General features: G+C 49.8%; 1 protein-coding gene across 1 annotated transcript in view; it reads right to left on the bottom strand.

The window, feature by feature from the left end:
* Positions 1-25,189, bottom strand: part of Hmcn2 (hemicentin 2) — a 162,110-nt gene extending 136,921 nt beyond the window's left edge. The window contains 4 exon segments of the mRNA XM_057755127.1: positions 2,082-2,204; positions 2,889-3,047; positions 4,431-4,501; positions 24,931-25,189. Coding sequence (XP_057611110.1) covers positions 2,082-2,204; positions 2,889-3,047; positions 4,431-4,501; positions 24,931-25,189 — 612 coding nt within the window.
* Between the last annotated feature and the right edge of the window lie 334 nt (positions 25,190-25,523).

The raw sequence follows: 25,523 nt of genomic DNA, 5'->3' as shown, positions 1-25,523 counted from the left end.
TGACCCCAGTCTCCAGATGCACACAAATGCACAAATTCACACCTGGATACACACAGTCACATACACCAAACACCCTAGGACAAACCCAGTGTCACAGGCTTGTCTCCACTAGGTCACCCACTGTGCCAGGATGATCAGAGTCCTAAGTTGCCTTGCTAGGGGCAGAGGTTCTTCGATCCTGCCCCCATATACTGTGGAATAAACTCAAAAAGGGGGCTCCTTGAGCCTGGGAGGCCAAGTTTACAATCAGAACACGCCAAGTGCCCCAGGACAGAGATCCTCTTGTTCAGATTGGCTGCATCCTCCTTGATAGCGCATACAGCAGGTGCTTAATAAATGACCACAATGGAGTGTGCAGAATATATCGATCTTGCTGCATAGAGTGTATGTTGTTTGCTTCATATGCCTCTTCAGAAATCTGAAAGACTTCTCCCAGCCAACCCCACTGGACTGGCTTCCCTGGGGAATAACCAGAGCCTTGGCTGTCCCAGCCACTTTCCCAGGCTTTCTAAGTGTCTGGGAACATCTAGAAAGTTCCAGATCCAAAGCATGAGGCTCTCCATGCCCAGGAGCATCCGTGCCATCATGCGAAGCCCAACCCAGCTGTTAGGGGTCCTACCAAGTGAGACTATCACAGTAAAGAGCTGATGGGCTTGCCTGGGGTGCCTGGAGACAGGGCCCTGGCAAGCTGTCTTCAGCAACTTGCGTTGCCTCTGTATGGGTTGTCTCTGGAAGGAAGGAAGTGTCTCCCCTAAAAGCAGGGACGAAGCTGTCCCTCCACTCTGAAGTGCCTCCCGCCCTCACGTGGGGCCCGGTGCCAGGAGAGGCTGATGAGCCAGAAACGAAAGCCTGTTGTGTCACAGAGATGCATAAACGCCATCTGTCAACAGGGAGCCAAGGCACGCTAATCTAAACACGGCCCCAGAGACCAATCCTCTCAGTTCATAAATACACAACTCACAAAACCCATCCTGGAGGCCACTGGCTGCCTCCGAGACACCTCCTTTCCCAGAGCAGCAGGCACGGGATCCCAAGTGCTCTGTCCCCAGTTACTTCCCAGCGGCACCCGTTACCCCTCTTGAGTGTCTGCCTGAAGTGCCCTGCACGGCCCAGTCCTGAGAGCACTCAATCTAGTAGCATTGAATAATAACCCAAGCGCAAAATGACAATTCTGTAGAACAGTACAGGGGGTGGGAAGGGGTGTGGAGAGAGATTTGACCTTGGCAGGCAGTGGAGGCTGGTTTCCTGGGAAGGTGCTTCTACCAGGGGCTAAGAAGCTAAGAAACGGAAGCTTGAACAAAAGCCCTGGGGCCAGAAGAGCAGGAGAGAGGCTGGCTGGGCTCTGAGGGGTGGGCAAGAGGAAACAGGCAGAGGTTCTGGGCAGGGAACAACAGGAGGGACATACAGCTAGGATTTGGTATAGTGTCCTGTGTTATGCAGGGGTCCTTCCATACAGGCTCAGGAAAGCTGGGTGTCAGCATTGAGCAACGCTTCTCACTCTGCCCCGTGACTCCATGACCATGGTTTGAAATCAGCAATGGAGGATTCGCAACACTGAGCCAGGACTTTGGTTCAGCCAGAGAGGGTGGCTCAGGCCTGTGCTGCCGAGGATGGACACAGTAGAGGGAAGAGGGCTTTGAAGAGGGGACAGCTGTCATTTGGCCAGGGAGCAGGACAGAAACAGAAACCTGGTGTGCTCTGGGCTTAGTGAATCTGGAAGTCGAACCCTAAATGAGTTAAAGCAAATCCCCAGGACCCAATCTGAGGTTCTCTTGCCCCAGATTCTGGGACAGTCTGAACCAACCTTACAGTCACACCAGAATGTGTCAAATTCTGGCTCTGCTGTGGGACACAGGCAGCACCCCAGGTGCTGCGCCAAGTCTCAGGCTCTATTTCAGAGTGCTCCCCCAGAGTGCCTGGGGGTTCGGACACTCAATGAGATGATGCAGAGCCTGGAGGTGGGCACTCGGGACCCCCCAGTGACAACTGCCAGGCGAAGCTCATGTGTACATCACCAAGCAAGACCCAACACCCTCACCCACGGGGCAGAGGGCTCAGAAGAAACAGTCTGGACGGCTCACCTCTGCCACCTGCTGCTTGTCCAGCTGGAACACCTGTCCAGAGCTGGTCGACGCAATCTCCTCGTAGGCCAAGTAGCCAGGATGGGTGCGGTCACCACAGTCCCCCGTCAGCACAAAGACCACCTGGAAGACGGGCAAATGAGCCTGTGCTTCCTACTGTACAGGGGAGGCAGGAACCCGAGCATGGGAGACATAGGAGTGATGACAGTGTCCTGTGGGTGGGGACCAGGAGCTGACACAGGGCCCAGTGCTCACACAGCCACTGACACAGCAGGTGTCTCATGCGACAGAAAAGGGACAGGAGTGGACTCCTCTTGGAGTGGCCCCTGGGGGCTACTGTGAGGAGAGCCCTGAAGAACTCTAAAATATTCTAGACAAGAGAGCAGCGATGTAATCCTAAACCTGGAGGTTTTCCCCAAGAGCAGACTGACCCTTCTCCCCTCCCCCAGTCATCGGTACAAAAGCACGAGGCAGAAGCCCCAACCTGTCTTCTGAGCGCTGATACAAAGACAAGGGGACATGAGCTGCAAGGACTAGGGTCGAGGATGAGGGTGAGGGAAGCACTGCCCAGACTCTGGTGGGCTATGGAAGGAGGAAGGGGTGGGGTCTGCACCAAGTACAAGCCTCACCAGGAGGTGAGAGCCCACTGGCCAGAGCTGCAGCCGCACCTTTAGAGAGGCACCGCTGAGACCCGCAGGGCTGGGCTCTGGAGCTGCAGGAGGGTAGCCTGGCTGCTCTCCGCCCTCACACTCCCTCCTCTGGCCTCCTGCACGGCTGCCCATCCCGTCCCTAAAGCTGGCCTCTCACCTGTGACTGCTTCAGCTGCAGGAGCTGCAGAAGCTCGTTCTTCTTGTGGTAGTCCTTGGCACGTGCATCAGAGAAGACATAGATGAAGGACCCCGGATTGGCAACCTCCACGGCAGCCTTGATGGCACCCACGCTCATCTCTGGGCAGTCACCGCCTCCCTGGAGGGTTGAAGTGCGTCAGCAGCTGCCACCCACCTCGTCTACAAACGTCTAAAATCGGTGGGAGTCGGGAATCGCCTCAGACCACCTCAGTGTGGCTCGCCAGGTCAGGCTGTGGTCTCTGTCCCTCCCAGCACCTGCCCTGCTGTGACTTTAGACGAGAGACATGGATGAGTGACAGTCCCATCCTGTAGAAGGTATGGAATATGGGGGTTGAGCAGCCAAGGCATGAGCAAGCCTTATACGAGTGTGTAAAAGTGTGGTGTTGGTATATGTGTTCTTGTGTGTGCACGAGTGTGTGGGGATGTTCATAGGCATGTATGCAGTGTGTGTGGAGGCCACAGGCCAATGTCGCCCATCCTCTTCTAACCCTTCCTTGTGTTCTCAGACACATCTCTGGCTGAATATGGAGCTCGCTGATTCTGTGCGATCCTGTCTGTGCTTCCGCGTGCTGAGATTACGAGGGTCGGCAACCACATCCAGCTTTTCACATCGGTGCTGGGGATCTGAGCTCAGATTTCCGTGTTTGTATGTCAGGCACTTCACAGAATGAGCTGCCCCTCCTGCGTGCACGCGCACACACACACACACGTGCATGCACAAGCATTTTATTACCACGTGACAGGGAAAGCTGAATGGGAGCAACTGTGGACAGGCTCAGGAAGACCTGTTCCAGCTGTTTCAGGGGTAGACTGGAGTGGAGCCGGGCCGGGCAAGGAGAAAGACCCTCTCTGTCATCTGCCCTGGCATCAGTCCCTCAAGGAGGGAGACACAGTCTACGCACCCTCCCTGCCCAGCAGTGCCCGGAGTTATTGTGGGGTGAGAACACACGCTGTTTAAAGCCCAGTCTGCTGCAGCAGCCAACCCCACAACTCAACCTTCTTAGCTCACTTTCACCCCAGAAGGACATCCTGAGCTCCTAGAGTTCTTGATCCTGCTCCAGGCTCTGGAGGACCCAGATGAGAAGTGGACCCCATCTATGGAGTCCCTGCTCTCCAGAAGCTGGTGGCCTCAGTGGTCATGAAAAGGACAGATGCTGGACATGAATGTTTTGTGAGGTAAAGACATTCAGGTGGCCGAGGACACATGACCTAGGCTCAGACCTGGCTTAGGGGTCTGAACCGAGCTGTTCCTCAGGCCCCCACACAAACCCTCAATGGAGCAGTCTCTCCCCTTCACTCATTCATAAAACAGCACCACTACCAGGACTCACTGAGGTGTTTGCTCCATAGGATGAGGAGAGGAGCCCAAGAGGTACAGACTTCCAGAACCAACCCGAAGTGTGGGCTATGGGCTGAGGGAGAGGCAAGGCAGGGAAGGAGGAGGACACTCCTTGACTCTGCCATGGAAGAGGAAGAAAAATAAAGATGGCTGGCAGCCCACCTGAACATAGAGTTCCCTCAGTTCTCTCTGGAATACCACTGGGTCTGCTGTGAGGGTCACTGGGCCGATATCTGTGGGAAGAAAGAGACACAGGTGGGTTTCACAGAGCACAAAAGGACCAAGGGCATATCCATTCCCCATTTCAAAAGCAGTCCCAAGCCTCCTCTAGGAAATCCCCACTCTGCCATCTCGCCCATTCCTACTCCCGAAAGGAAATGAATGCTGGGAGAAACAAATAGAACAGGAAACAGCTCCTCCATTCTGGAGCACACAGCAAGCAGCCAACCCCAGGACAAGCAGTAAGCTCGCTTGATGCTCCCCAGAAAGTCCGTCTCTCTGGGGAAAGCTGCAGATCCACACACTGGCTATAGGAGGGGATGTGGAGCAGGGGGATGATGATCCACATGGAACTTCAGGAGAGAACACGAGCTTCTTGGTTGAGTCATGAGTCTAGTAACTAAAAAGAAACTTACAGGCAGACAGCAGATACGATGCAGACAGTATGACGTAAGTAAAACGTAAGACTCACTTTCTGGGGAAGGCAGAGGATGGTGGTGTGAGGCCCCATCCTTCTGCTCAGGATGGTAAGATGTCTAAAACTAGGGAGTGGTTTCTAGAATTTTCTTGGCTCTTGGTGGGTTGTTGGGAACCGAAGCGTGGAAAGCGAAGCTGTCGATAATGGGGACCTCTGTGACCAGTTCCCAAACTCAACAATGAAACAGATAAACTACCAGGTACGAGTATGGGTGAGTCTCACATGAAGGAAGCATGGGAAAAGAAGCCAAACTCAGGAGTGCGTTGGAACAGAAGCTGCTTGTGCGGTAGAGGAGCCTGAAAAAGACAGAGGGATTGGCTATGGGAATTGCAGTGGTCTAGATCCTGAGAGGAGTGTGGGTTCTAAGGTGTGTCTCCCCTGAGAGCACACAGCTGAGATTCATGTATTCTTTATCTGTGGATTTACCCTCAGAGGTCACGCTTGTGCAGGGACATTTTGTTCCCTGAACCATTGCCCAGACTCTGGTTGTTTCTGTGCCAGATAATAGCTTAGGCTCTTTAAAATACAGATAGATAGATAGATAGATAGATAGATAGATAGATAGATAGATAATAGATAGATAGATAGATAGATAGATAGATAGATAGATAGACAGACAGATGATAGATATGTAGGTAAATAGATGATGGGTAGACAGAAGGATAGGTAGATAATAGATAGAAAGGCAGGAAAGAAGAACGGTAGATAGGTAGGTAGGCAGATGGGTGATAGTGAACAGATGTGTATGGATGCATGGCTGGATAGACAGTCGGCGGATGAATGGAGAGATGGATGATGGACGGGTGGATAGAGAAAGAGATGATAGGTCAAGGACGATCACCCTCCCTTCCTTGATTTGGCTTTTTCCTTTGGTCTACATGGCAAGATTTTGATTCTCTTTTTCTTTGGATGTTTTACGTCACTGTTTTTTTAAAAACAATGTTCTCTTTTTGCCTTTGTTTGTGTTGTGTCTGGTACGCATGCATGTGTAGCATGCTGACAAGTGTGTGGGTATTCATACAAGTATACATGTATGTGGAGGTCAGAAGCTGGCATCAGGTGACTTCCTAAATTGCTCTCTGCATTATATATTGGGGTAGGCTCTCTCTAGAACTCAGAGCTCCCCTACTCAGCTAGCCTGGGACCCTCTGTATCCTGTGACTTGGGATTGCAGGTGGGCTGCCACTCACCTGGTCTTTACCTGGGTGCTGCTAACCCGAGCTCCAGCCCTCACACCACATAGCACGCACTTTCACCTGGGCCATCTTCTCAGTCCACTTAAAGACACTATTATTTATGTGTATGTACGCCTGTGTGTGTGTGTGTGTGCCACATGTGCAGGAGCCTGCAGAAGCCAGAAGAGGGTCTCAGATCCCCTAGAGCTGGAGTTACAGACAGCTGTTAACCACCATGTGGTGCTGGGAGCCAAGCTTGGTTCCTCTGCAAGAGCATCCCGTGCGCTTAACCACTGTGTTGCTCAGGTCCCCGTTGTTTGTTACCACTGTACTGGGACAAGACTATGGTAACCTGGGCAGCCCTGGGTGGGAGGGTGAGCGTCCCGGATCCAACATCTACCACCCAGGTTCTGGGAAAGTCCATCCTGTGAGTGAGGGTATCTGTAGTGATTTGAAAAAAGAAATGCCCCCCCCCAAAGGGAGTGGCACTATTAGAAGGGGGGGCCATGTGGAATAGGTGTGTTCTTATTGGAGGAAGTGTCACTATGGAGGCGGACTCTGAGGTCTCATATATGCTCAATATACCGCCCACTGAGACAGCCCACTTCCTGTTGCCTGAAAGATGTGGAGTTCTCAGAACCTCGTCTGCCCGCATGCCACCATGCCCCACCATGATGATAATGGACCGAACCTCCAAACTGTAAGCAGGCCCCCCCCCCCAATTAAATGTTTCCCTTTACAAGAGTTGCTATGGTCATGGTGTCTCTTCACAGAAATAGAAACCCTAAGACAGTCTCCCTTGGGAGACCAAGTCACCCCAAAGCAGCTGCCTCTTGTCTGGCCTCCTCCTGCCCTAGAAAGCAAACATCTGGATATGACATGGAAGAGACTGAGTCCTCAGAGCTCAACAACGACTGCTTGTGGGAGGGACAGAGAAGCATGGCACCCATCATCAGGGAAGACTGCCTGCATCTGCACTGGGCAGGCTGGCCGCTCCCACACCGTTTCCAGCAGGACACTGAGTACAGAGCCAAACAGAGCAGGGTGTCAGGTTGTCACTCTGAGAGTTGTGTGTGTGTGTGTATTACTGGGTCCCTCTTTCTCCCTAATTTACCCTGTCTTGAACAGCTGGTTCTAGACAACAACAACAACAAAAAAATCCCAATGGTGTCCCTTCCTGACACAGTGGGCCTCAGGTTAGGCTGCTACTGCTGCTTTGTGTTAGTTCATTTTCCTGATGCTGTCACAGAATCCCAGACACTACTTGATTTAAAAGAAGAAAGGTTTTTTTCCTGCTCACAGTTCTGAAGGGCAACAGGCCCAAGACTGTAATACAGCACCTGCTGGGGGCTCTGGGAGTCACATACGGCAGAAGTGGAAGTGAGCAGGCTGGAGAGCATGAGGGTGGGCTCATCCCAGGAGAACTCAGCCCAGAAAAAAACACTACCAACCCATTCCTGAGGGTGCAGCCCCATGACCTAAACCCTCCCTTGGGTTCCACATTACCACATGGAAAATTAAAACTTCCATAAATCAGCTTTGGGGTGGGACAGGCCTTGGCAATTATGTTGACAGGCATGAATCTATTGTTGTTAGAGGTGGGATTTTTTTTTTTTTGAGACAAAGTCTCATGTAGCTCAGGCTACCCTTGAACTCTTTATATAGCCACTAAGGACCTTGGATTCCTGACCCTGCTGTTTCCACTTCCTGAGCTACTGGGATCCAGGTGCACACCATCTCACTCAGCTTTTTCAGGGCTGGGTGGAACTCAGGACCTTGTGAATGCTGGGTAACACCCTACACACCGCCCCACATCCCTAGCACAATAAAACCTACTGGAGTCCAGGGAGTGACCTGAGCAAGGAATTATGAGCAGGCATCAGTAGAGATGGGGCTGGGATCTGGGTCATTCTGACCCCAGCTCCAGGCTGTCAAGCAGGCTAGAGGCTGCAGATGCTCTGTGCTCACTTGCTGGGCCTCATTGCTCCTGGAGGGGAGGGAGGTTCGTGACTGATGAAGGACATTTGCCAAACAGCTGGGCAGAGGTAGCGTGCAGCTCCTTAAGGCTGGGTACGCTGGCCATGGGAATGATTAAGCCTGAGACCATGACTCCCTCAACCACTCTCCTGCCTACAAATCCCAGAAGCCTGGCCCAGGCTCATCCTCTGCAGCAAACCCAGAACTCTCTGGGGTATATGTAGAGCATGCAGGGCTGGGATAGTCCAGGTGCTTTAGCAGCCCTTTGTCTGACCCTGTAAGTCCCAGTGGGAATAGTCAGGCTGTGGCTGGGCGCTCAGTTCATCTGTAACAATCTCTCATCCTCTTATCAAGGACTCTTTCCAGATTTTTCCTCCCCCATAGTCAAGCAACATTTGAGTCCATAGCCAGTTCTCAAAACACACACACAGACACACCTCTCCCAACCTACAGTAACCTCAACAGAACTCCCTACCTTGCCACCATCATGCCCACCCTCTCCAGGACTCAGTTGTCCCATCTCTAGGGGGCAGGAGCTGGAGAATGTGGCATGTAGGTTGCTAGGATTCCATTTCCTGAGCCTGAGACAAGATGACACGTTGTTTGCAGCCACCCCCAATGACAGACTTGATGAGACAAGACCCTCCAAACTGATGGTGCTACCCAAAGAGCAAAACTGGTCCCAGAGCCTCCTCCACCCCCAGGAGTCCAGAAGCTCCTCAGAGGCCCCTGCCAGGGCTTCTTATCTTAAATACTCAGTGGGCCTTGGCTCCGTCTACTGCTGTTCCTTCGATGTGTGCTGGACCACTGTCCTGCTGGCCTGAGAGCTTCTACTTCTGCTATTCCCTCTCCCCAGAATGCTGTTCCCAGTCCTGCCTGATCCTTCTCCACCCAATGGCGCCTCAACTCAGCAATGTCATTGCAGGACTGACTGCCACCATGACTAACACCAGGAGTGTGTCACTCTGGGCTTTTCTGACTGCACTGAAGACCATGGCAAGCTGGCATCTGCCTGGCCAGAGGTAATCCTTCTAGTCTTACCTATAGAGTAAGGTCAACCCTAGGAGGCTGACCTGATCTCACACCAGCCCCTCTGGGGGCCTCCACCGTCAGGCCCATCACCCCTTTCCCCTGGCACATACCTCCCAGGTACCCAGCCCCCACCCCTTCTCCCTCTACCCCCTCCCAACTTCTCACCCCTGAAAAGACTCAGGCCTGGAAAACCCCTTGACAAGGAACTGTCTGGCCCACTCCTGGCCGCTGACGTGACGTGAACCAGTCTAGTCCTCAGGATACATTCAGGATTCGTTTTCCCAGTGTGTGACTCTGCGTCAGGATTACAGGAACCGGCCTGAACCCGCCTGATGTAGCTGATGCCTCACAGGTGCCTGAATCGCTAGTCTTCCGGAGAGGGAGCTGGAACTAGACTGAGGGAGTGAGGACCCTCTGGCTAAGGTGGGGGGAACCCGTGGGCTAAAGGAATGAGGACCCTCCTGCTGCTATAGGGGTGAGAACCCAAAACTAAGGGAATGCCCCCCCCCCCCCCCCCCCCCGCTAAGCATGGAAAAGACCTCCAGCCTAAGGGAAGGAAACCCCCAAGGCGGTGGGGGAGGGGGCACTCCTGGGTTAAGGTGTAAAACCTTTGTGTTAAAGGAGGGAAGATGGTCAGACTGAGGGCCTGAAGCTCCTCAGGCTGGGGAGGTAATCACAAAATCAGGGTGTTAAAGACCCCCACTTACACATATATGCCCCATAGCTCCCATGCATGCTAAAAAAAAAAAAAAAAAAAGTCTGCCCCAACCCTGAGCAGTTCTGAAGCCAACAGTATGAGTTCAGTACAGCGATCCCAAACCTCTTCACCCAGATGGCAGCACCCCCAGAGACCCCAGGCAGGGGAGACTCTGGAAGGTTCTAAATTAGCCAACAATCAGACATATATGCAAATTAGCACAACACCGCATGCCATCTACCAACTTAGCCCAAAGTCCTTATAGCAGGCCAGATGTAATAAACACATTGTCCCAGTGTGTCCTGGGCAGGGCAGAATTCGGGGAAGTTTTCCCATACTGATCAAAATGCAAAAGGCAGGGGCCACTTCCACAGAGCGGTTTCACTTCCAGGAATGCATCCTGCAGACACATCTCAGTGCATGTGGGTCCGCAGCAGAGGGACAGAAAGAAGCCAGCTTCGTATAGTAGGGGATGTGCAAAAAATTAAGGTAATTTGATAAGTTAATATCACCTGAGGTGTCTTCTACAGCCATGAAAACCAATGTAGAAAAAGTGAATGTCCCGACACGGAAAGGTGGCCATAATATAGTGTGCACTGGGTAGGGGAAAACACCCACTGACTATAAATTTAAAAGTTAAGATTGTAGGGACTGCAGAGATGGCTCAGTAGTTAGGAACCCTTGTTGCTTTTACAGAAGACCTGGGTTCTGGTCCTAGCACCCATGTGGAGGCTCACAACCACAGAGAACTCCAGTTTAGGGGCCTCTGACGCCCTCTTCTGGCCTCTGTGGGCACTGCATGTATGTGTGGCATATATAGATAAGCAAACATGCACACACATAAAATAAAAGTGAATATATATGTATGTATATTAAAGTGAGCACTTTGAAAAATAAGATTATATATGTATATATATGAAAGCAGCTGAGATTATTCAGTGGGTAAAGTCACCAAGCCTGATGACCTAAATTTAATTCCCAGGACCCACATGGTGAAGGGGGAAATGAACTCCCAAACTTTTCCTCTGACTTCCATGTTCATGCAATCACAGAAACAAATAAATCTTTAAAAGGGGGTATTTGCATGTAAGTTGGCCATGTATGTGTTACATACATATGCACACATATGAGCACACAAGCACATGAATATACATACATGCATATAAACATATACACCCATGAACATGCAAAAATGCATGTATGTACACACACACACACACAGAGCCTGGAAAGACATAAGAATATTAAAGTTTGCATTTCAGGACTGGAGAGATAGCTGAGCAGTTTAAGAGCACTGACTGCTCTTCTAGAGGTCCTGAGTTCAATTCCTAGCAACCATGTGACAGCTCACAATTGTCTGTAACTCCACTTCCAGGGGATCTGACCCCCTCGCAAAGACATACACCTAGGCAAAATGTCAATGCACATAAAATAAAAAATAAATAAATTATTAAATTATTAAAGAATAAAGTCTGCATTTCTTGAACACTGTATGATTAGACTGTTTTATAAATGTGTATTCATCTTGCTTCCTCGAGTTTGGGTTTTGTGCTTCCGTGGTGCCCAGGGCCTGTGCTCTACCACTGCACTCCAGTCCCTGTTTGTCAGTGTTTGAAGGAAACAGATTGTTAACTGGAAAAGCTGAACCCTGAGCCAAAGCTTGACAAAGAGCAGAAAGGAAGAACTTCCTGGATGGTCTGAAGAGATTAACCCAAGTGGACAACTCCTGCATATGCACTCAGCGAGAAGCCAGCATAGCATTAAAGACAATAGTCACCATGACCACGGGACTAAAGCAAGGCATGTGGGAAACAGTCACAAGGAAGGGACCGCACATGTCAACAGGAAACAGACCTGGCAACGCCACAACAAGAGCTGGAAACTTACCTTTTTTGGTACCCATTCCCAAACCCCACAGAGGATTTTTGTTTTGTGTGGGTGTTTTGTGTTAAGACAGGGTCTCGAGTAGCCCAGACTGGCCTCAAACTCCCATATAGTGGAAGAGGACCTTGAATCTCTGACCCTCCTGCCTCATCCAGCTCCCAAGGATTGGGATTACAGAGCTGGATCACCACTCCCAGCCTTTTGTGGTGCTAAGGACCAAGTCCAAGGCTTTGTGCAAGTTAGGCAAGCACTCTCCCAACTGAGCAACATTCTCAACTCATTGGATTCTTTTTCTTTCTGTTTGTTTTGCCTTCTTATTTATTTAGGTTTTTCTTCTGGTTAAGTTTTTGTGCTTTTTGGTTTGGGGTGTTAGAAATAAAACGGTCCTTAACCTAATGATTTAAAAATAAACAAACAAAACAGCAACAACAACCACAACAACAAAACCAAAACCAAAAACAGACCTTCACATCAAGAGCCAACATCCTAGGGTGCAGGTTGAGCTCAGTGTTTGAGTATGTATTTAGCATGCTAAGCCCTGGATTTGATCCCCAGCACCAAGAAACAACCAACCAACTACCGAAAGAATCGGCCTGTAAATGACAAAACCAGAAACAAGACGAGACGCCTTTGGTCACCACAATTCTTTGAAATGATTCTCCACAGCCGGGCTTCCAAGACAGACTATGCAGCCTGTGCATGATGGGCACCAACTCAGGAAGCTGGGGACAGCACCAAAGGCTAAAGCTTCATTTAAAGAAAACTCTTGAGGGCCTAGGGAGCAGGCTCAGTAGGAAAGTGCTGGCCGCACAAGTGTGAAGACCTGAGTTCAGATGTCAAAGCACATATAAACACCAGCTGCACTGGTGTGTGTCCAGAACCCCGGCACTGAGGAAGTGAAGACAGGAGGACCACTGGGGCTCTCTGGCCAGCCAGCCTAGCCTAATTGGGAGCTCCAGGTCTGGAGAGAGACTTTGTCCCCAAAAACAAGGCAGAGGGAGACCAAAAAACATACTCGACATCAGCCTCTGGCCTACACACACACAGAGGCACAGGCACACATGCACACACATGTGCACACATATGCACACACACGTGTGTGCGCACACACATGCAGGAATGTGCAAAGATACATGCATGCACATGTGTGCATATACATGCATGCCTTCAGTAAAAAAAAAAATGTTTAAAAGGCAATAATTGTATGAAAACAAATTGTTCCCCAAGATCCCAGAAACACAACCTTTCAAAATGAAATATGATGGATAAAAACACCCTGGCCAAAATGGTAACACACAGGAAAGAATGCCGGTAGAGATAATCTTAACTGAACTGGAGGAATTTATAGGAAAAACATGGAGCCTGGCCAAAGGAAGTGTGTCACCAGGGGGATGAGCAGGACTTTGGGCACGGGTGGATTCCTTCAAATGATAATTATAGCTAGATTCAAGATTTAATGAGATTTTGAGCAAAATCACGGTCAAGTTTTAGAAGATTTTAATTTTATGTTAATTTAGTTTATTTATTAATGTGGCAGGATCTCACTATGTACACTTGGCTGTTCTGGAATTCGCTATGTAGACCAGGTTGGCCTTGAACTCACAGAGATTGGCCTGCCTCTGCCTCCTGAGTGCTGGGATTAAAGGCGTGCGCCACCACCGCCCGGCCAGGCTGGCCTCAGACTCACAGATATTCACCACCTGCTTCTGCATCCTGCATCGCCACACTTGGCTTGTATTTTGTATGTGTGAGCGTGTGTGCGCGTGCGTGTGTGTGTGTGTGTGTGGCATAGGCATGTGTGGTGGGAGCTCAAATATATGGCTGTGGGCACCTGATTGTAGATGCCCAGGAGTCTTGAAAAGAGCGTTAGGTCCCCTAGAACTGAACTTAGAGGCAGTTGTCGGCTACCCAGAGTAGATGCTGTTACCAAACTAGGGCTCTCTGTAAGAGTAGCCGATGTTCTTAACTGCTGAGCCATCTCTTCAGCCCACAGCTGAATTTTTTAAAGAGGTCAACAGAGATTTTCTGTTACCTAATATTTCATCTGAAAGAATAAATACTTCAGAATAGTTTGAAAATTATGACTATGAAGGGATGGGATGTTGCTAAGCAACGGAATATGTGCTTAGAATGCACAAGGAATTGACATGATTGTGTACCCTGCAATCCCAGCACTTGGAAGGTGGAGGCAGAGGAATCAGGAGTTCAAGATCATCCTTGGGACACAGGGAGCCTGGGCTACATGAAACCCTTGTCTCAAACAATCAGAAGCAAGAGCCTGGTTCTGGGATCCATCTCTAGCGCCATAAAACAAAGACATGAAATGAAGTTTAAAAATAGGAGAAGAAATTGGTTTAAGTCACTTTAGAAACGGGGTTTAGAGGACAAAGGAGAGTAAGCCAGGCCTCGGTTAAGAAGGCCTTTCCCACGGGGTTAGGAGTTAACGATTCTGAACCCATGCCTGTCCATGCTGGAATGGAATAATGAAGTAAGTGGAGAGCGGACAGATGCAGGAAGCCAGGTTTGTCAGCGTTGGAACAGGAGGTTAGAGATAAGCCACATGTGTTCGGCCTGGCTCTACATAGGAAGAGGCTGCTGCCACGATGCATGTGGTAGTGATTTATGCTGGAGACATCAGTGTGAAGGCATGCTCTGCTTGGAGGGACACGGCTGTGTGTCGGGCATCCTTCCTGTTGCGATGAGACGCATAGCAGAAGCAAGGGGGCGGGGATGCATTTGGACTCATGGTTGAGAGGCTATGGTTAAGAACGCTGGGAAGAAACGGTAATGTTTATGGTGTGAGAAGCTTCCTGTCTACAGGTCAGGAAGTAGCAGGCAGGGAGCACTCATGTTCCGCCAACTTCGGCTGGCTTCCTACTTGTCCCCATTTTTAGTCAGTTAGGACCCACCCTCCGCTGAAAGGGTCTGAGGGCTACATTTAGGGTGGCCCTTTCCCCCTGCTCTATCCTCCCTAGGAACCCCCTCACAAGCATAACCAGGAGCGTGTCTCATTAATGCCTGAGGTGTTTCTTCATCCAGTCAAACTGACGATCAAAATGAACTCTCACAATATGGCTAGACACAGTGGCCAGCAGGAAGGCTCGGGGGTAGAGTCTGCTTGCTGCTAAGGTTTAGACCCACATGGTAGAACTGACTTCTGCAGGCCGTCCTCTGACCTCCATGTGCATGCGTCGCACACACCTGTTGACAACCCACCCCCCCAAGCATTTGGAAATGCAACCAAACATTTTTTTTTTTTTTTTTTTTTTTTTTTTTTTGGTTTTTCGAGACAGGGTTTCTCTGTGGTTTTGGAGCCTGTCCTGGGACTAGCTCTTGTAGACCAGGCTGGTCTCGAACTCACAGAGATCCGCCTGCCTCTGCCTCCCAAGTGCTGGGATTAAAGGTGTGCGCCACCACAAACATTTTAAATTAGAAATGTGGAGAGGAGCCGGGCGGTGGTGGCGCACGCCTTTAATCCCAGCACTTGGGAGGCAGAGGCAGGCGGATCTCTGTGAGTTCGAGACCAGCCTGGTCTACAAGAGCTAGTTCCAGGACAGGCTCCAAAACCACAGAGAAACCCTGTCTCGAAAAACCAAAAAAAAAAAAAAAAGAAAAAAAAAGAAATGTGGAGAGGAGCACATGCAAGTTCTGTGCATGCTCAGATCTCCCTGCTCTGCCATGAAGGGGTTCAGAAGCAGTGACCTCTAAGCTGCCACAAGCACATTTAGCACCAGGGCATGACTGCTGACACCATCCCCCAACAAGAAGAACGGGAATCCTCAGGGGAGCAGCTAGTTCTATAGAATGGGTGCCTGCCGGCAGCATCTTTTAGTACCGAGGAGTGTTTGAAAGTTAACGGTGTCGGGCTTGGGGCTGTGGCTCAGTTAGCGGAGCTCTTGCCCAGCATACACTGAGCCCTGGGTTCTATCCCCAGAGTGGATAAGGGGATGTGGTGCACACCTGTAATCCCAGCACACCTGTAATCAGAGAGGGGAGGCAGAAGAATCAGATGTCCAAGGTTATTCTCAGCTATATAGCAAGTTCAAGGCCAGCCTGGACTACATGAGACCTTGTATCCAAGTTATAAATGTATCAGTAAATAAGAACAATGTTTAAAGAACTCTTATGCACTGCACAGAGAATATGGCTAGGAACGCAGAAGCCAAGCACATAAGCCTCTACTGACAAAAGCCTGAAGGGTCTGAGCCAGGAAATAAACAAAGCAGTCTTGGAGTAGAAGGAAGTACGAAACAAACAAACAAAAAAACCTGGGCTTCTATGCCAAACGACATACATGACTTCATCATAAATAAGCAAATAAGGGGCTGGAGATATGGCTCAGTGGTTAAGAGCATTGGTTGGTCTTCCAGAGGACCCGGGTTCAATTCCCAGCATCCGCATGTCCGCTCACAACTGTCTGTAACTCGAGTTCCAGTGGATCTGACTCGCTCACATAGACATACATGCAGGCCAAACATCAACTCATATAAAATTAAATCATAAAGAATATTAAATGAATAAAGAAATGAGAAAGAAAAGACAAGCTACACCTTCCAAAGAGACAGCAGGGAAAGAGAGCAATGATCCCCTTCACGCTGGAGGGCCCTGGCCAGCATCTGATCAGGCATGGGCAGGGTTGCGTGCCTCTTGTTGGAAGTGCACACACCTTATGGTAGCCCCGGCACTGGATCTCTTTGCTCTTCTCTGCCCCAAACCAATATCTAACTAGCGAAGTGTGGACTTTTGGTAATATTGTCCATGGCTGGAGAGATGACTCAGCGAGTGAAGTGCCTGCTGCCTGTGCATGAAGACAGGTATGACAGCGTGCACCTGTTACCCCGGTCCTGAGACAGGGGGATTCCAGGGTCTAACTGGCCAGCCAGTCTAGCTAAAACAGTGAACTCCAGGTTCAGGAAGAAGTAAGAAGTAGTTCCTCAAAAGGTAAGGTGAAGGGAGCAACAGGAGCAGCCCCCGACCTTGGGCTCCACATCACATGCATGGATATTATATATACATGCATGTACACCACCACACATGCTCACCACACAATCACACACACATGTACACCACCACACATGCTCAACACACAATCACACACACATGTACACCACCACACATGCACACCACACAATCACACACACGTACAGCACCACACATGCTCACCACACAATCACACACACGTGTACACCACCACACATGCACACCACACAATCACACACATAACCCACACACGTGCATGTACACCATCACACATGCTCACCATACAACCACACACATGTACACCACCACACATGCTCACCACACAATCACACACATATAACCCACACATGTGCATGTACACCACCACACATGCTCACTACACAATCACACACATGTACACCACCACACATGCTCACCACACAATCACACACACATGTACACCACCACACATGCTCATCACACAACCACACACACATAACCCACACACGTGCATGTACATCACCACACATGCTCACAACACAATCACACACACATGTACACCACCACACATGCTCACCACACAATCACACACATATAACCCACACACGTGCATGTACACCACACATGGACACCATACACACATCCTTGTACACCACATATGCACACCACACATATACACCACAAGTATACACCATACATGCGCATGCATGTATACCACATGTGCACATACATATGCCATGTGTGCACATATAATATATACATTATATGTATGATATAATTATACATATTATAATATATTCTGCTCTATCTTCACACTAATTCTCAAATCTAAAACTGCTATGAAAAAAACACTTGGCTAAACGTTTTATAGGAAAACATAAAGAGGCTAGAGAGATGGTTCAGGAGTTAAGAGCACTGGCTGATCTTCCAAAGGACCCAGATTCAATTCCCAGCAACCACATGGCAGCTCATGACTGTCTGTAACTCCAGTTCCTTCACACAGACATACATGCAGACAAAACACCAATGCATATGAAATAAAAATAAATAAAAGGAAGAAAGAAACATAAAACCGGGTATGAGAGCACACATGTGTGACTCCAGCAACGGGGAAGCTGAGCGAAGGGACTGTGAATTCCAGGGGTATGAGAGCACACATGTGTGACTCCAGCAACGGGGAAGCTGAGAGAAGGGACTGTGAGTTCGAGGTCGGCCTGGGTTTGCATAACAAAACCAGCTCCAAAATGGAAACAGGGGAAAGTGGCGGAGGAGAGTGGCAAATGGCTATAGTCTCAGCACTTGGGAGATGGAGACAGGAGGGTCAGCAGTTAAAGGCCAAGTTATAGGCCAGCCTGGGCTAGATAGCAAGTTGTAGGCTACATAAGGCCCATTTCCAAAAGCAAAAAACAAAGCAAAGCAAAAAGGCAGGCATAATGGCACATGCCTTTAATTCCAGCACTCTGGTGGCAGAGGCAAGTCCATCACTCTGAGTTTCAGGGTAGCCTGAGCTACATAGTGAGACCCTGTCTCAGAAGACAAAGAAAGAAAGTCATCACCGTAATAACAGAGAGCAGGGGTCCCTCTCTTAACATGTTTTATTAAGACTAATAATTAAAAAGTGTATTCTTGGCACAAGAATCACAGTGCAGCAGAAAGAGTGGAAAACCCAGACATGTTCCTCCTGTTAGGTAGTCTGGGAACAAAGCAAGCACCAAGTGATGAAAAAGAAAGGATAAGGGCGGGAGGTGGCTCGGTCAGTAAAGTGCCTGCCTCCCAAGCCTGAGGACCTGAGTTCAGATCCCCAGCCCATGCAAAAGCTGGACGCAGGGGTAAACAGGGAGGCAGAGGCAGGCAGGAGCCAGGAGCTTGCTTCTAGTCAGCCAGCCCAGCAGGCAGAATTAGTGATCTCCAACTTCAGTGAGACATCCTGTCTCTCAAATAAGGTGACACTGACCTCTGTCCTCTATGTACACACATGCATACATACACATGAGCAGATGTACACATATAACACATACATGTGCTCATGGGCACACATGCACAGAACAAGGATAAGTTTATAAGATGGACCTCAGTAAGTATTTATTTGTTAATAATTATAAATATTATAGTATTTAATTATGATATAAAATTATATTAAGGTTATTTGTTTGTTTGTTTGTTTTTTGAGACAGGGTTTCTCTATATAACAGCCCCGACTGTCCTTGAACTCAGTCTGTAGACCAGGCTGGCCTTGAACTCACAGAGATCCACCTGCCTCTGCCTCCCGAGTGCTTGGATTAAAGGCGTGCACCGCCACTGCCTGGTTATATATTAGATTTTTTTACACTATAGGCTAACTTATTCTTAATTACAGGTAAAGGGATTTAATGCCAAGAAAATAAAACCAAAACAATTAAATCTACATCTAACTAATTTTAATGGTGGAAAAACAAAAAACACACTTGTAAGCTGGATAAAGAAAAACACGAAGAAGGAAAACTCAGCTGAGTTCTCTGTACAAATACCGAAGACCTTCTAACCCCAGGAATCACAAAGGATATGAAAAGGTAACTGACCAGGAAATACACTGACCGCTAGGGAGGGGCAGCTCAGTGGAAGCGGACTTTCTGGCATGGGCCCCATCCATGGTCCCCCAGGGCTTGAGTTGTTGGTACCACCAACAAAATATCCTCAAGTGACTTAGGAGGAAAACCATTTGCTCCTGCCATGCCCCAAAAAAATCAACAATGAAATGGCAATGCATAGAAGAGAATCACAGAGGGAGGGAGGGAGGGAGGGAAGGAGGGAGGGAGGGAGGGAGGGAGGGAGGGAGGGAGGGAGGAGAGGGGAGAGGCAGGGGTGATGCTAATGAACACTTTAAACTGTACTGAGCCTTGAGAGCTATACCAACAGAAAAACTAGCCTCTTCCCTCAACTCCCAGGTTAGGGAGGGGGGGTGGCTGTGCTAAAGAATAGCCCCTCAAATGCCCAGAACATTCTACACACTTGAAGAGTCACCGAGTCACCAGCCACCACCAATGTTCAGAGTGGCCTAGGAATTCCACTGCAGGGAAGTCAGTTAAAGCCACAGACAAGGTCACCCTGGGAGTGGGAGATCTGTAGCTTTTAGTGGAGGGAAGCACAAAGCTGTCTGCATTTCCAGTCAGATGCCGCAGAAAATCTGTCCCTGTTCTACTTTAGAAATTGTCCAGATTGGCTTGTTTGCTTGTTCACTTGAAGTAGGGCTAACCGTGTAGCTTGGCTCTTCTCCAATACAGTTCTCCTGCCTCTGCCTCTGCCTCTGCCTCTGCCTCTGCCTCTGCCTCTGCCTTCCAGGTCCTAGGGACTACAGGCATTTGAGACCACACCCAGTTATGATTTCTAAAACTTTTTTTTAAAGATTTATTTATTATATATACACTGTTCTACCTGCATGCCAGAAGAGAACACCAGAATTCATTACAGATGGTTGTGAGCCATCATACGGTTGCTAGGAATTGAACTCACGACCTCTGGAAGAGCAGCCAGTGCTCTTAAACTCTGAGCCATCTCGCCAGACCATCTAAAACTTTTTTTTGCATTTCTGAATTTTTTAAAGTTATTTCAGTCTATGTGTGCAAGTGTTTGACTACATGTAAGTCTGTGCACACACACTGTGTGTACCTGACACTTAAGGAGAGTGCGTCAGAACCTCTGGAATTGGAGTCACAGATTCTAGTTGTGAGTCCCCACGTGAGCACTAAGAATAAACCCAGCTTTTCAGGAAGAGCTGCCGGTGCTCTTAACCACTGAGCCTTGGCTCCAGTCCCTTATGCGTTTATTTATTGGGTAGGCACAGGCATGGAGGGCAGAGGGCAGCTTTGGGGAGCCAGTTCTCTCCTCCCACCATGCAGGTTTGGTGGATCAACCTAGCTCATCAAGCTTGACAGCAAGCACTTTTACCCACTGGGCCATCTCGCTGATCCTCCTTTTTGCAATGAAAGACATACTAAACGATTTCCAAAGTTTAAGTCCTTTGTTTCCAAGGCCTTGCATCCTGAGAAGCACCAGCGAGGCCCTGCGCACCCCTTCCACACTTTCTCCAGGGGCTCCCTTAAATAAAACACTCCCAGGACCCAGAGCTGGGGGGCAGAACAGAAACCCCCGATGTCTCAAGTTCATCTTCTATGGACGGGCATTCCATTTGCTGACTCAGCAGTCACAGCCAGACCCCAGCTGCAAAGCCTGCAGGACACAGCGCTCCAAGCCCATACAAGGAAATTCAAGGCCTCCCAGTCCTTGGCAGCTACAGACAGCAGGCAACGGGCAGCAGGATTGGCTACACCCATCTCCACCCTGCCCCATTTCCACAGGACAGCTGCAGGACTCATACACACACACACCTGTCCCCACATGTCACACTGTCCTCCAGCCCTCACCCAGTCAGCCAGGAAATCATTTGTTCCAAGTGTGTCCCTAGCAAGCGCATCCAGTGTAACTTCCTGTAATGCCACTTCCCGGTCTTTCAGTGTGTGCCCCCCACACACACCCAGTGTCCTCTCCCGTGACACTGGGTGATGGCCAGGTCCAATACCTAAGTGACTTTCCCTCCACTTTTCATTTTGAAATAGCATCTTGAAATTGGGCTTGAACTTTCAATCCTCCTGCCTCAGCCACCATGTCCAGCTAAGCATGTCGTGCTCTGCACCCCCAAATTGTCCCCAGTAGGCTACTGGCTCCTTGGCATGAATCCTAGCCCCCTCCCACTTTGGGCCTTATAGATCTCTGAAATCTTCCCTGAAAGAAACCTGGGGCTAGATTTAGGGGAGGTTGGTTTTGGGAAGCCTGGGAGGGCCAGTGAGATGATGGGTCAACAGCTAAAGGCCCCCATGGAGGAAAAGAATGCTGATTCTATTTTTTTTTTTTTTTTCGAGACAGGGTTTCTCTGTGGTTTTGGAGCCTGTCCTGGAACTAGCTCTTGTAGACCAGGCTGGTCTCGAACTCACAGAGATCCGCCTGCCTTTGCCTCCCGAGTGCTGGGATTAAAGGCGTGAACCACCACCGCCCGGCTAAGAATGCTGATTCTAGACGCTTGTCCTCTGACCTCCATATGTGTGCTGTGGCATATCCACACACATGTATACAAGCAGCAAATAAATAAATGCATGTTATTTCATTGCTTTTAAAGTGAGGTAGCTACCAGAGTGCCCAGATGAGGGCACATGCTTGAAAGATTCTAGCAGAGAGGGCCCTTTTCTTCACCTCCTGAGGTCATGTCCTTCCCAAAATTCTTTCCATGTTGTAAAACTGGACATAAAATTGTTAGAATAAATGTTTGTGCTTTCTAGTGCACGGTGGAAACCTGAACTCCAGAGAAACATAGGCTGAATGAAGGAACGTGAATTGCAGTAGCGCTTCTGAATTTGGGGTCCAGCTTTCTTTCCAACTGTGCTCTTGTCTACCCCAGTGTTTGCGATACCCACGCTCTCTGCACCAGAAATGGAGCTGTGAAGGCAAAGCTCCCAGGGTTTTAAACAAACAAAAAGTCCATATGTCCTTTCAAAATCAGCTAGAAGTTTCTGGAGCATACAAATCCTCTCTAGAGCATCCAGATTCTCTCCACAGCATCCCCAGTCCTCCCTAGAACATCCAGATCCTCTCTAGAGCTTCTAGGTCCTCCCTACAGCATCCCCGGTCCTCTCTAGAGCATCTAGGTCCTCCCTACAGCATCCCCGGTCCTCTCTAGAGTATTCTCCATTCCTTCAAAGTGGGAGGGAACAAGAAAACGGGGCTGTGGAACTTTGAATATATGTTTGCTTTTAGTGATGACTACTGTTCTTTTTTAAGCAAGTTGCATTGCAAGTTTTCATTTCCTGACAGCTGGAGGACCATTTTCAATTGGAAAAATTTCTGTACATCTGTAGTAAAGTTCATTTTAATGAGAAGTTGGATTTGTATTTTACTACCAATTTTTAAAAAGATGAGCATTATTTAAAATTTAATGGATTTAGAATAAAGTACAGAGGTCTGGTGAGAAGGCTTGGTGGGTAAAGGTACTTGGCCACCAAGCCAGTCAACCTATGTTCCAGTTCTAGAACCCACCGGCTCTCCTCCGGCAAGTCGTCCTATGAATTCCACAGCATGCCATGGTATGTGCATATTCACACACAAATATTTTAAAATTAGAAATAAAGAAATAAGGAAGCACAGAGGACAAACATGGCGAGAAAGGAGGAAGAAAAGGACAAAGAATGGAAGGAAAGGAGGGAAAGGACTGAGCCTCGAAGGTTGGGGGCCCACATACCACTCAGTACCCACAGGGCATCTGAAGTTAGTGACCAGGAAGGGGCAGCAAGCATGGCCTTCAGAAGCCCCATTCTGGGGTCAAGACACTGTCTCAAAAAGCTGCTACCCCGTCCTGCAATGGGAGCCAAGTGTTTTAGGGGCAAACACAGTAATGACACCATACATCCAGCAGGTGGCTTCAGGAAACCCTGTTGGTGCCCTGGGTCTCAGTCACTCCATCTAGAAGGTAAGTAGGAGGACTGGATCATATCTATACCCCGCTCCAGTGTAATAATGCCTTTAGGAGTCCAAGACTATACAGAAAGTGGGGGAGAGAGAGTTGGGGAGATAGAGACTGGCTTATGTTCTCACAGCATCCAGCTTATGGGGGTGGGGAGCCCCATGGACTCATAGAGCAGAGGTGGAAATCTTCAGACACCAGAGCTTGAAGATTGGGAGAGTCAAACCCCTTGAAGATTATGTGATTGGCAAGTGTGCCCCTGAGAGGCTTGGCACATCGCCATTGGCTTGGCGAGCCTCCTCAAACACTCGGGCAGCACCGCCTGGAATCTGCCTTTAAAGCTAGCCTGGATGGACATGTGGACAGACAGGGCAGCCGACTTTCAAGAGAACAATGAGATGTGACCCTCAGGAGCAAGGCGGGAGTGTAGAGCGGGGCTCAACCCCCTGCTTCTCCCCAACTTCAGTGCAAGTTTGAAATTTTTTCATTAAAAAAAAAAAAAAGAAAGAAAAAGTCGGGGCTAGAGAGACGGCTCAACAGTTATGAACATTGGCTGCTCTTTTAAAGGACCCGGGTTCAATTCTTAGCACCCACATGTCAGCTTACAACTGTCTGTACCTCCAGTTCCAGTGGATCTGACTCCCTCACACAGACATAAACACAGGCCAAATACCAACACACATAAAAATTAAAATGAATAAAAAAGTACTACTTTTTAAAAATGTTGAGAGAAGTAGTCAGGGCTGGGAACGTGCAGGACGCGTCTCCCTGAGTGCAAGGGACACATGATGAGACCTTCCAGGGAGCATTTTCAGCCCTCGGCTGAAAAGTAGGGCCTGAAGAATCAGCATTAGTCAAGGAGACCTGCTTGGCTGGGGATTTCTCTCTGCTGAGATGGGCAGGCAACGGGGAAAAGGCAACCGGCTGAGTTACTCCTAGTGTGGTGGGTTCCACAAAGGGCTGCATTTCCCCCAAAAAAGGGTGGCCTTTGGGGTGTCCCGGCCTCCCAAGCACAAGCTGGGAGATGAGTCTAAGAAAAACCTGGTCTGATGGAAAGTAACTCAGTCAGCAGAATGCCTGTCCAGTGCATGGAGCCCCATCCATCCCCAATACCAGACAAGGGGGTGTGTTGTTGCTGGTCTGTGATGCCAGTAGTCTAGAAACTACGGCAGGAGGATCAGAAGCTCGGGGCAATCCTCCACGGCATAGTAAATTTGAGACCAGCCTGGGCTACATGAGATCCTGTGTCAAAAAGTGAAAAGAAAGGAGGGGAAAGAAGGAAGAAGGAAGGAAGGAAGGGAGGGAGGGAGGGAGGGAGGGAGGGAGGGAGGGAGGGAGGGAGGAAGGAAAGAGGGAAGGGAAGGAAGGAAGGAAGGAAGGAAGGAAGGAAGGAAGGAAGGAAGGAAGGAAGGAAGGAAGGAAGGAAGGAAGGAAGGAAGGAAAAAAATAAAATCCAGAAATGAAAACCGCACAGGCTCCTGGCGCCTGCTGCCAACATCTCAGCAAGTTTTCTCATTTCACGATGAAGAGGGTGAGGCTCAGAAGGGTGAGGTTGCCTGCTAGAAACTCTCAACCTGGGTAGTGCCAACCTGGGGAGGAGGGGGTGCCGGAGAGGGCGTGGCCAGGCAGTGAGACTGTGCGAGAAGGCGCTCAGGCTCTGCCATCGCGCTCACCGCTCACCGCAGAGGGCCAGGTGCACCGGGGAAGCCAAGGGGTGGGGGTGGGGCCGACCTCAAGGACCGCCAGAGAGCTACCTGGGTCGTGGAAAGGCACCAGTGCATAGTTGGCGATGACCCGGCTTCGACTGCTCAGGCTGCGCTCCAGAATGCGCGAGGCACCGTCGATCACCTGCATCAGATCATCCCACATGGAGCCAGTGACATCGAAGACGAAGGCCAGGGTGGCATCTCCCGTGGCGGGGGACAGTGCCGTCGTGGGCGTGTCAGACGTGACCTCCGCCACTGCCATCGAGATCGCCACTAGCACTTGCAAGAGCAGCGCTCCGGGCGTCATGCTGAGCCGGAGCAGGCTGCAGCAGCGACGGGACGGGACGCGCAGGTCGCAGTGAGAGGTGGCAGTGCTGTCTGGCTCCAGTGGGTTCACCGGACAGGGGCTCGGCGGGGTCCCCCTGGTGGGAGCCCGAGGCGGTTCCTAACGCCCACCCCGCCTCCCTCACCCCCTCCCCCAACCGCCCCACGGCGTGACTCAAACTTTCCCAGCCCCGCGGCTCTCTGGTCCAGCCCCGAGGTTAGAGGAGGACGCAGGGCAGACTGCAGGAGGGAGGTGGGGCCGCCGCGGCCAAGCGCCAGGGATGAGGGTGCGGGAAGCCACCGACACCTGCAGGCCC

The sequence above is a fragment of the Chionomys nivalis genome, chromosome 22 (genome assembly GCF_950005125.1).
Source record: "Chionomys nivalis chromosome 22, mChiNiv1.1, whole genome shotgun sequence".
NCBI classification, from domain to species: Eukaryota; Metazoa; Chordata; class Mammalia; order Rodentia; family Cricetidae; genus Chionomys; species Chionomys nivalis.
Note: the sequence above shows the minus strand (reverse complement) of the source record. Positions and strands in the feature narration are given on the sequence as shown.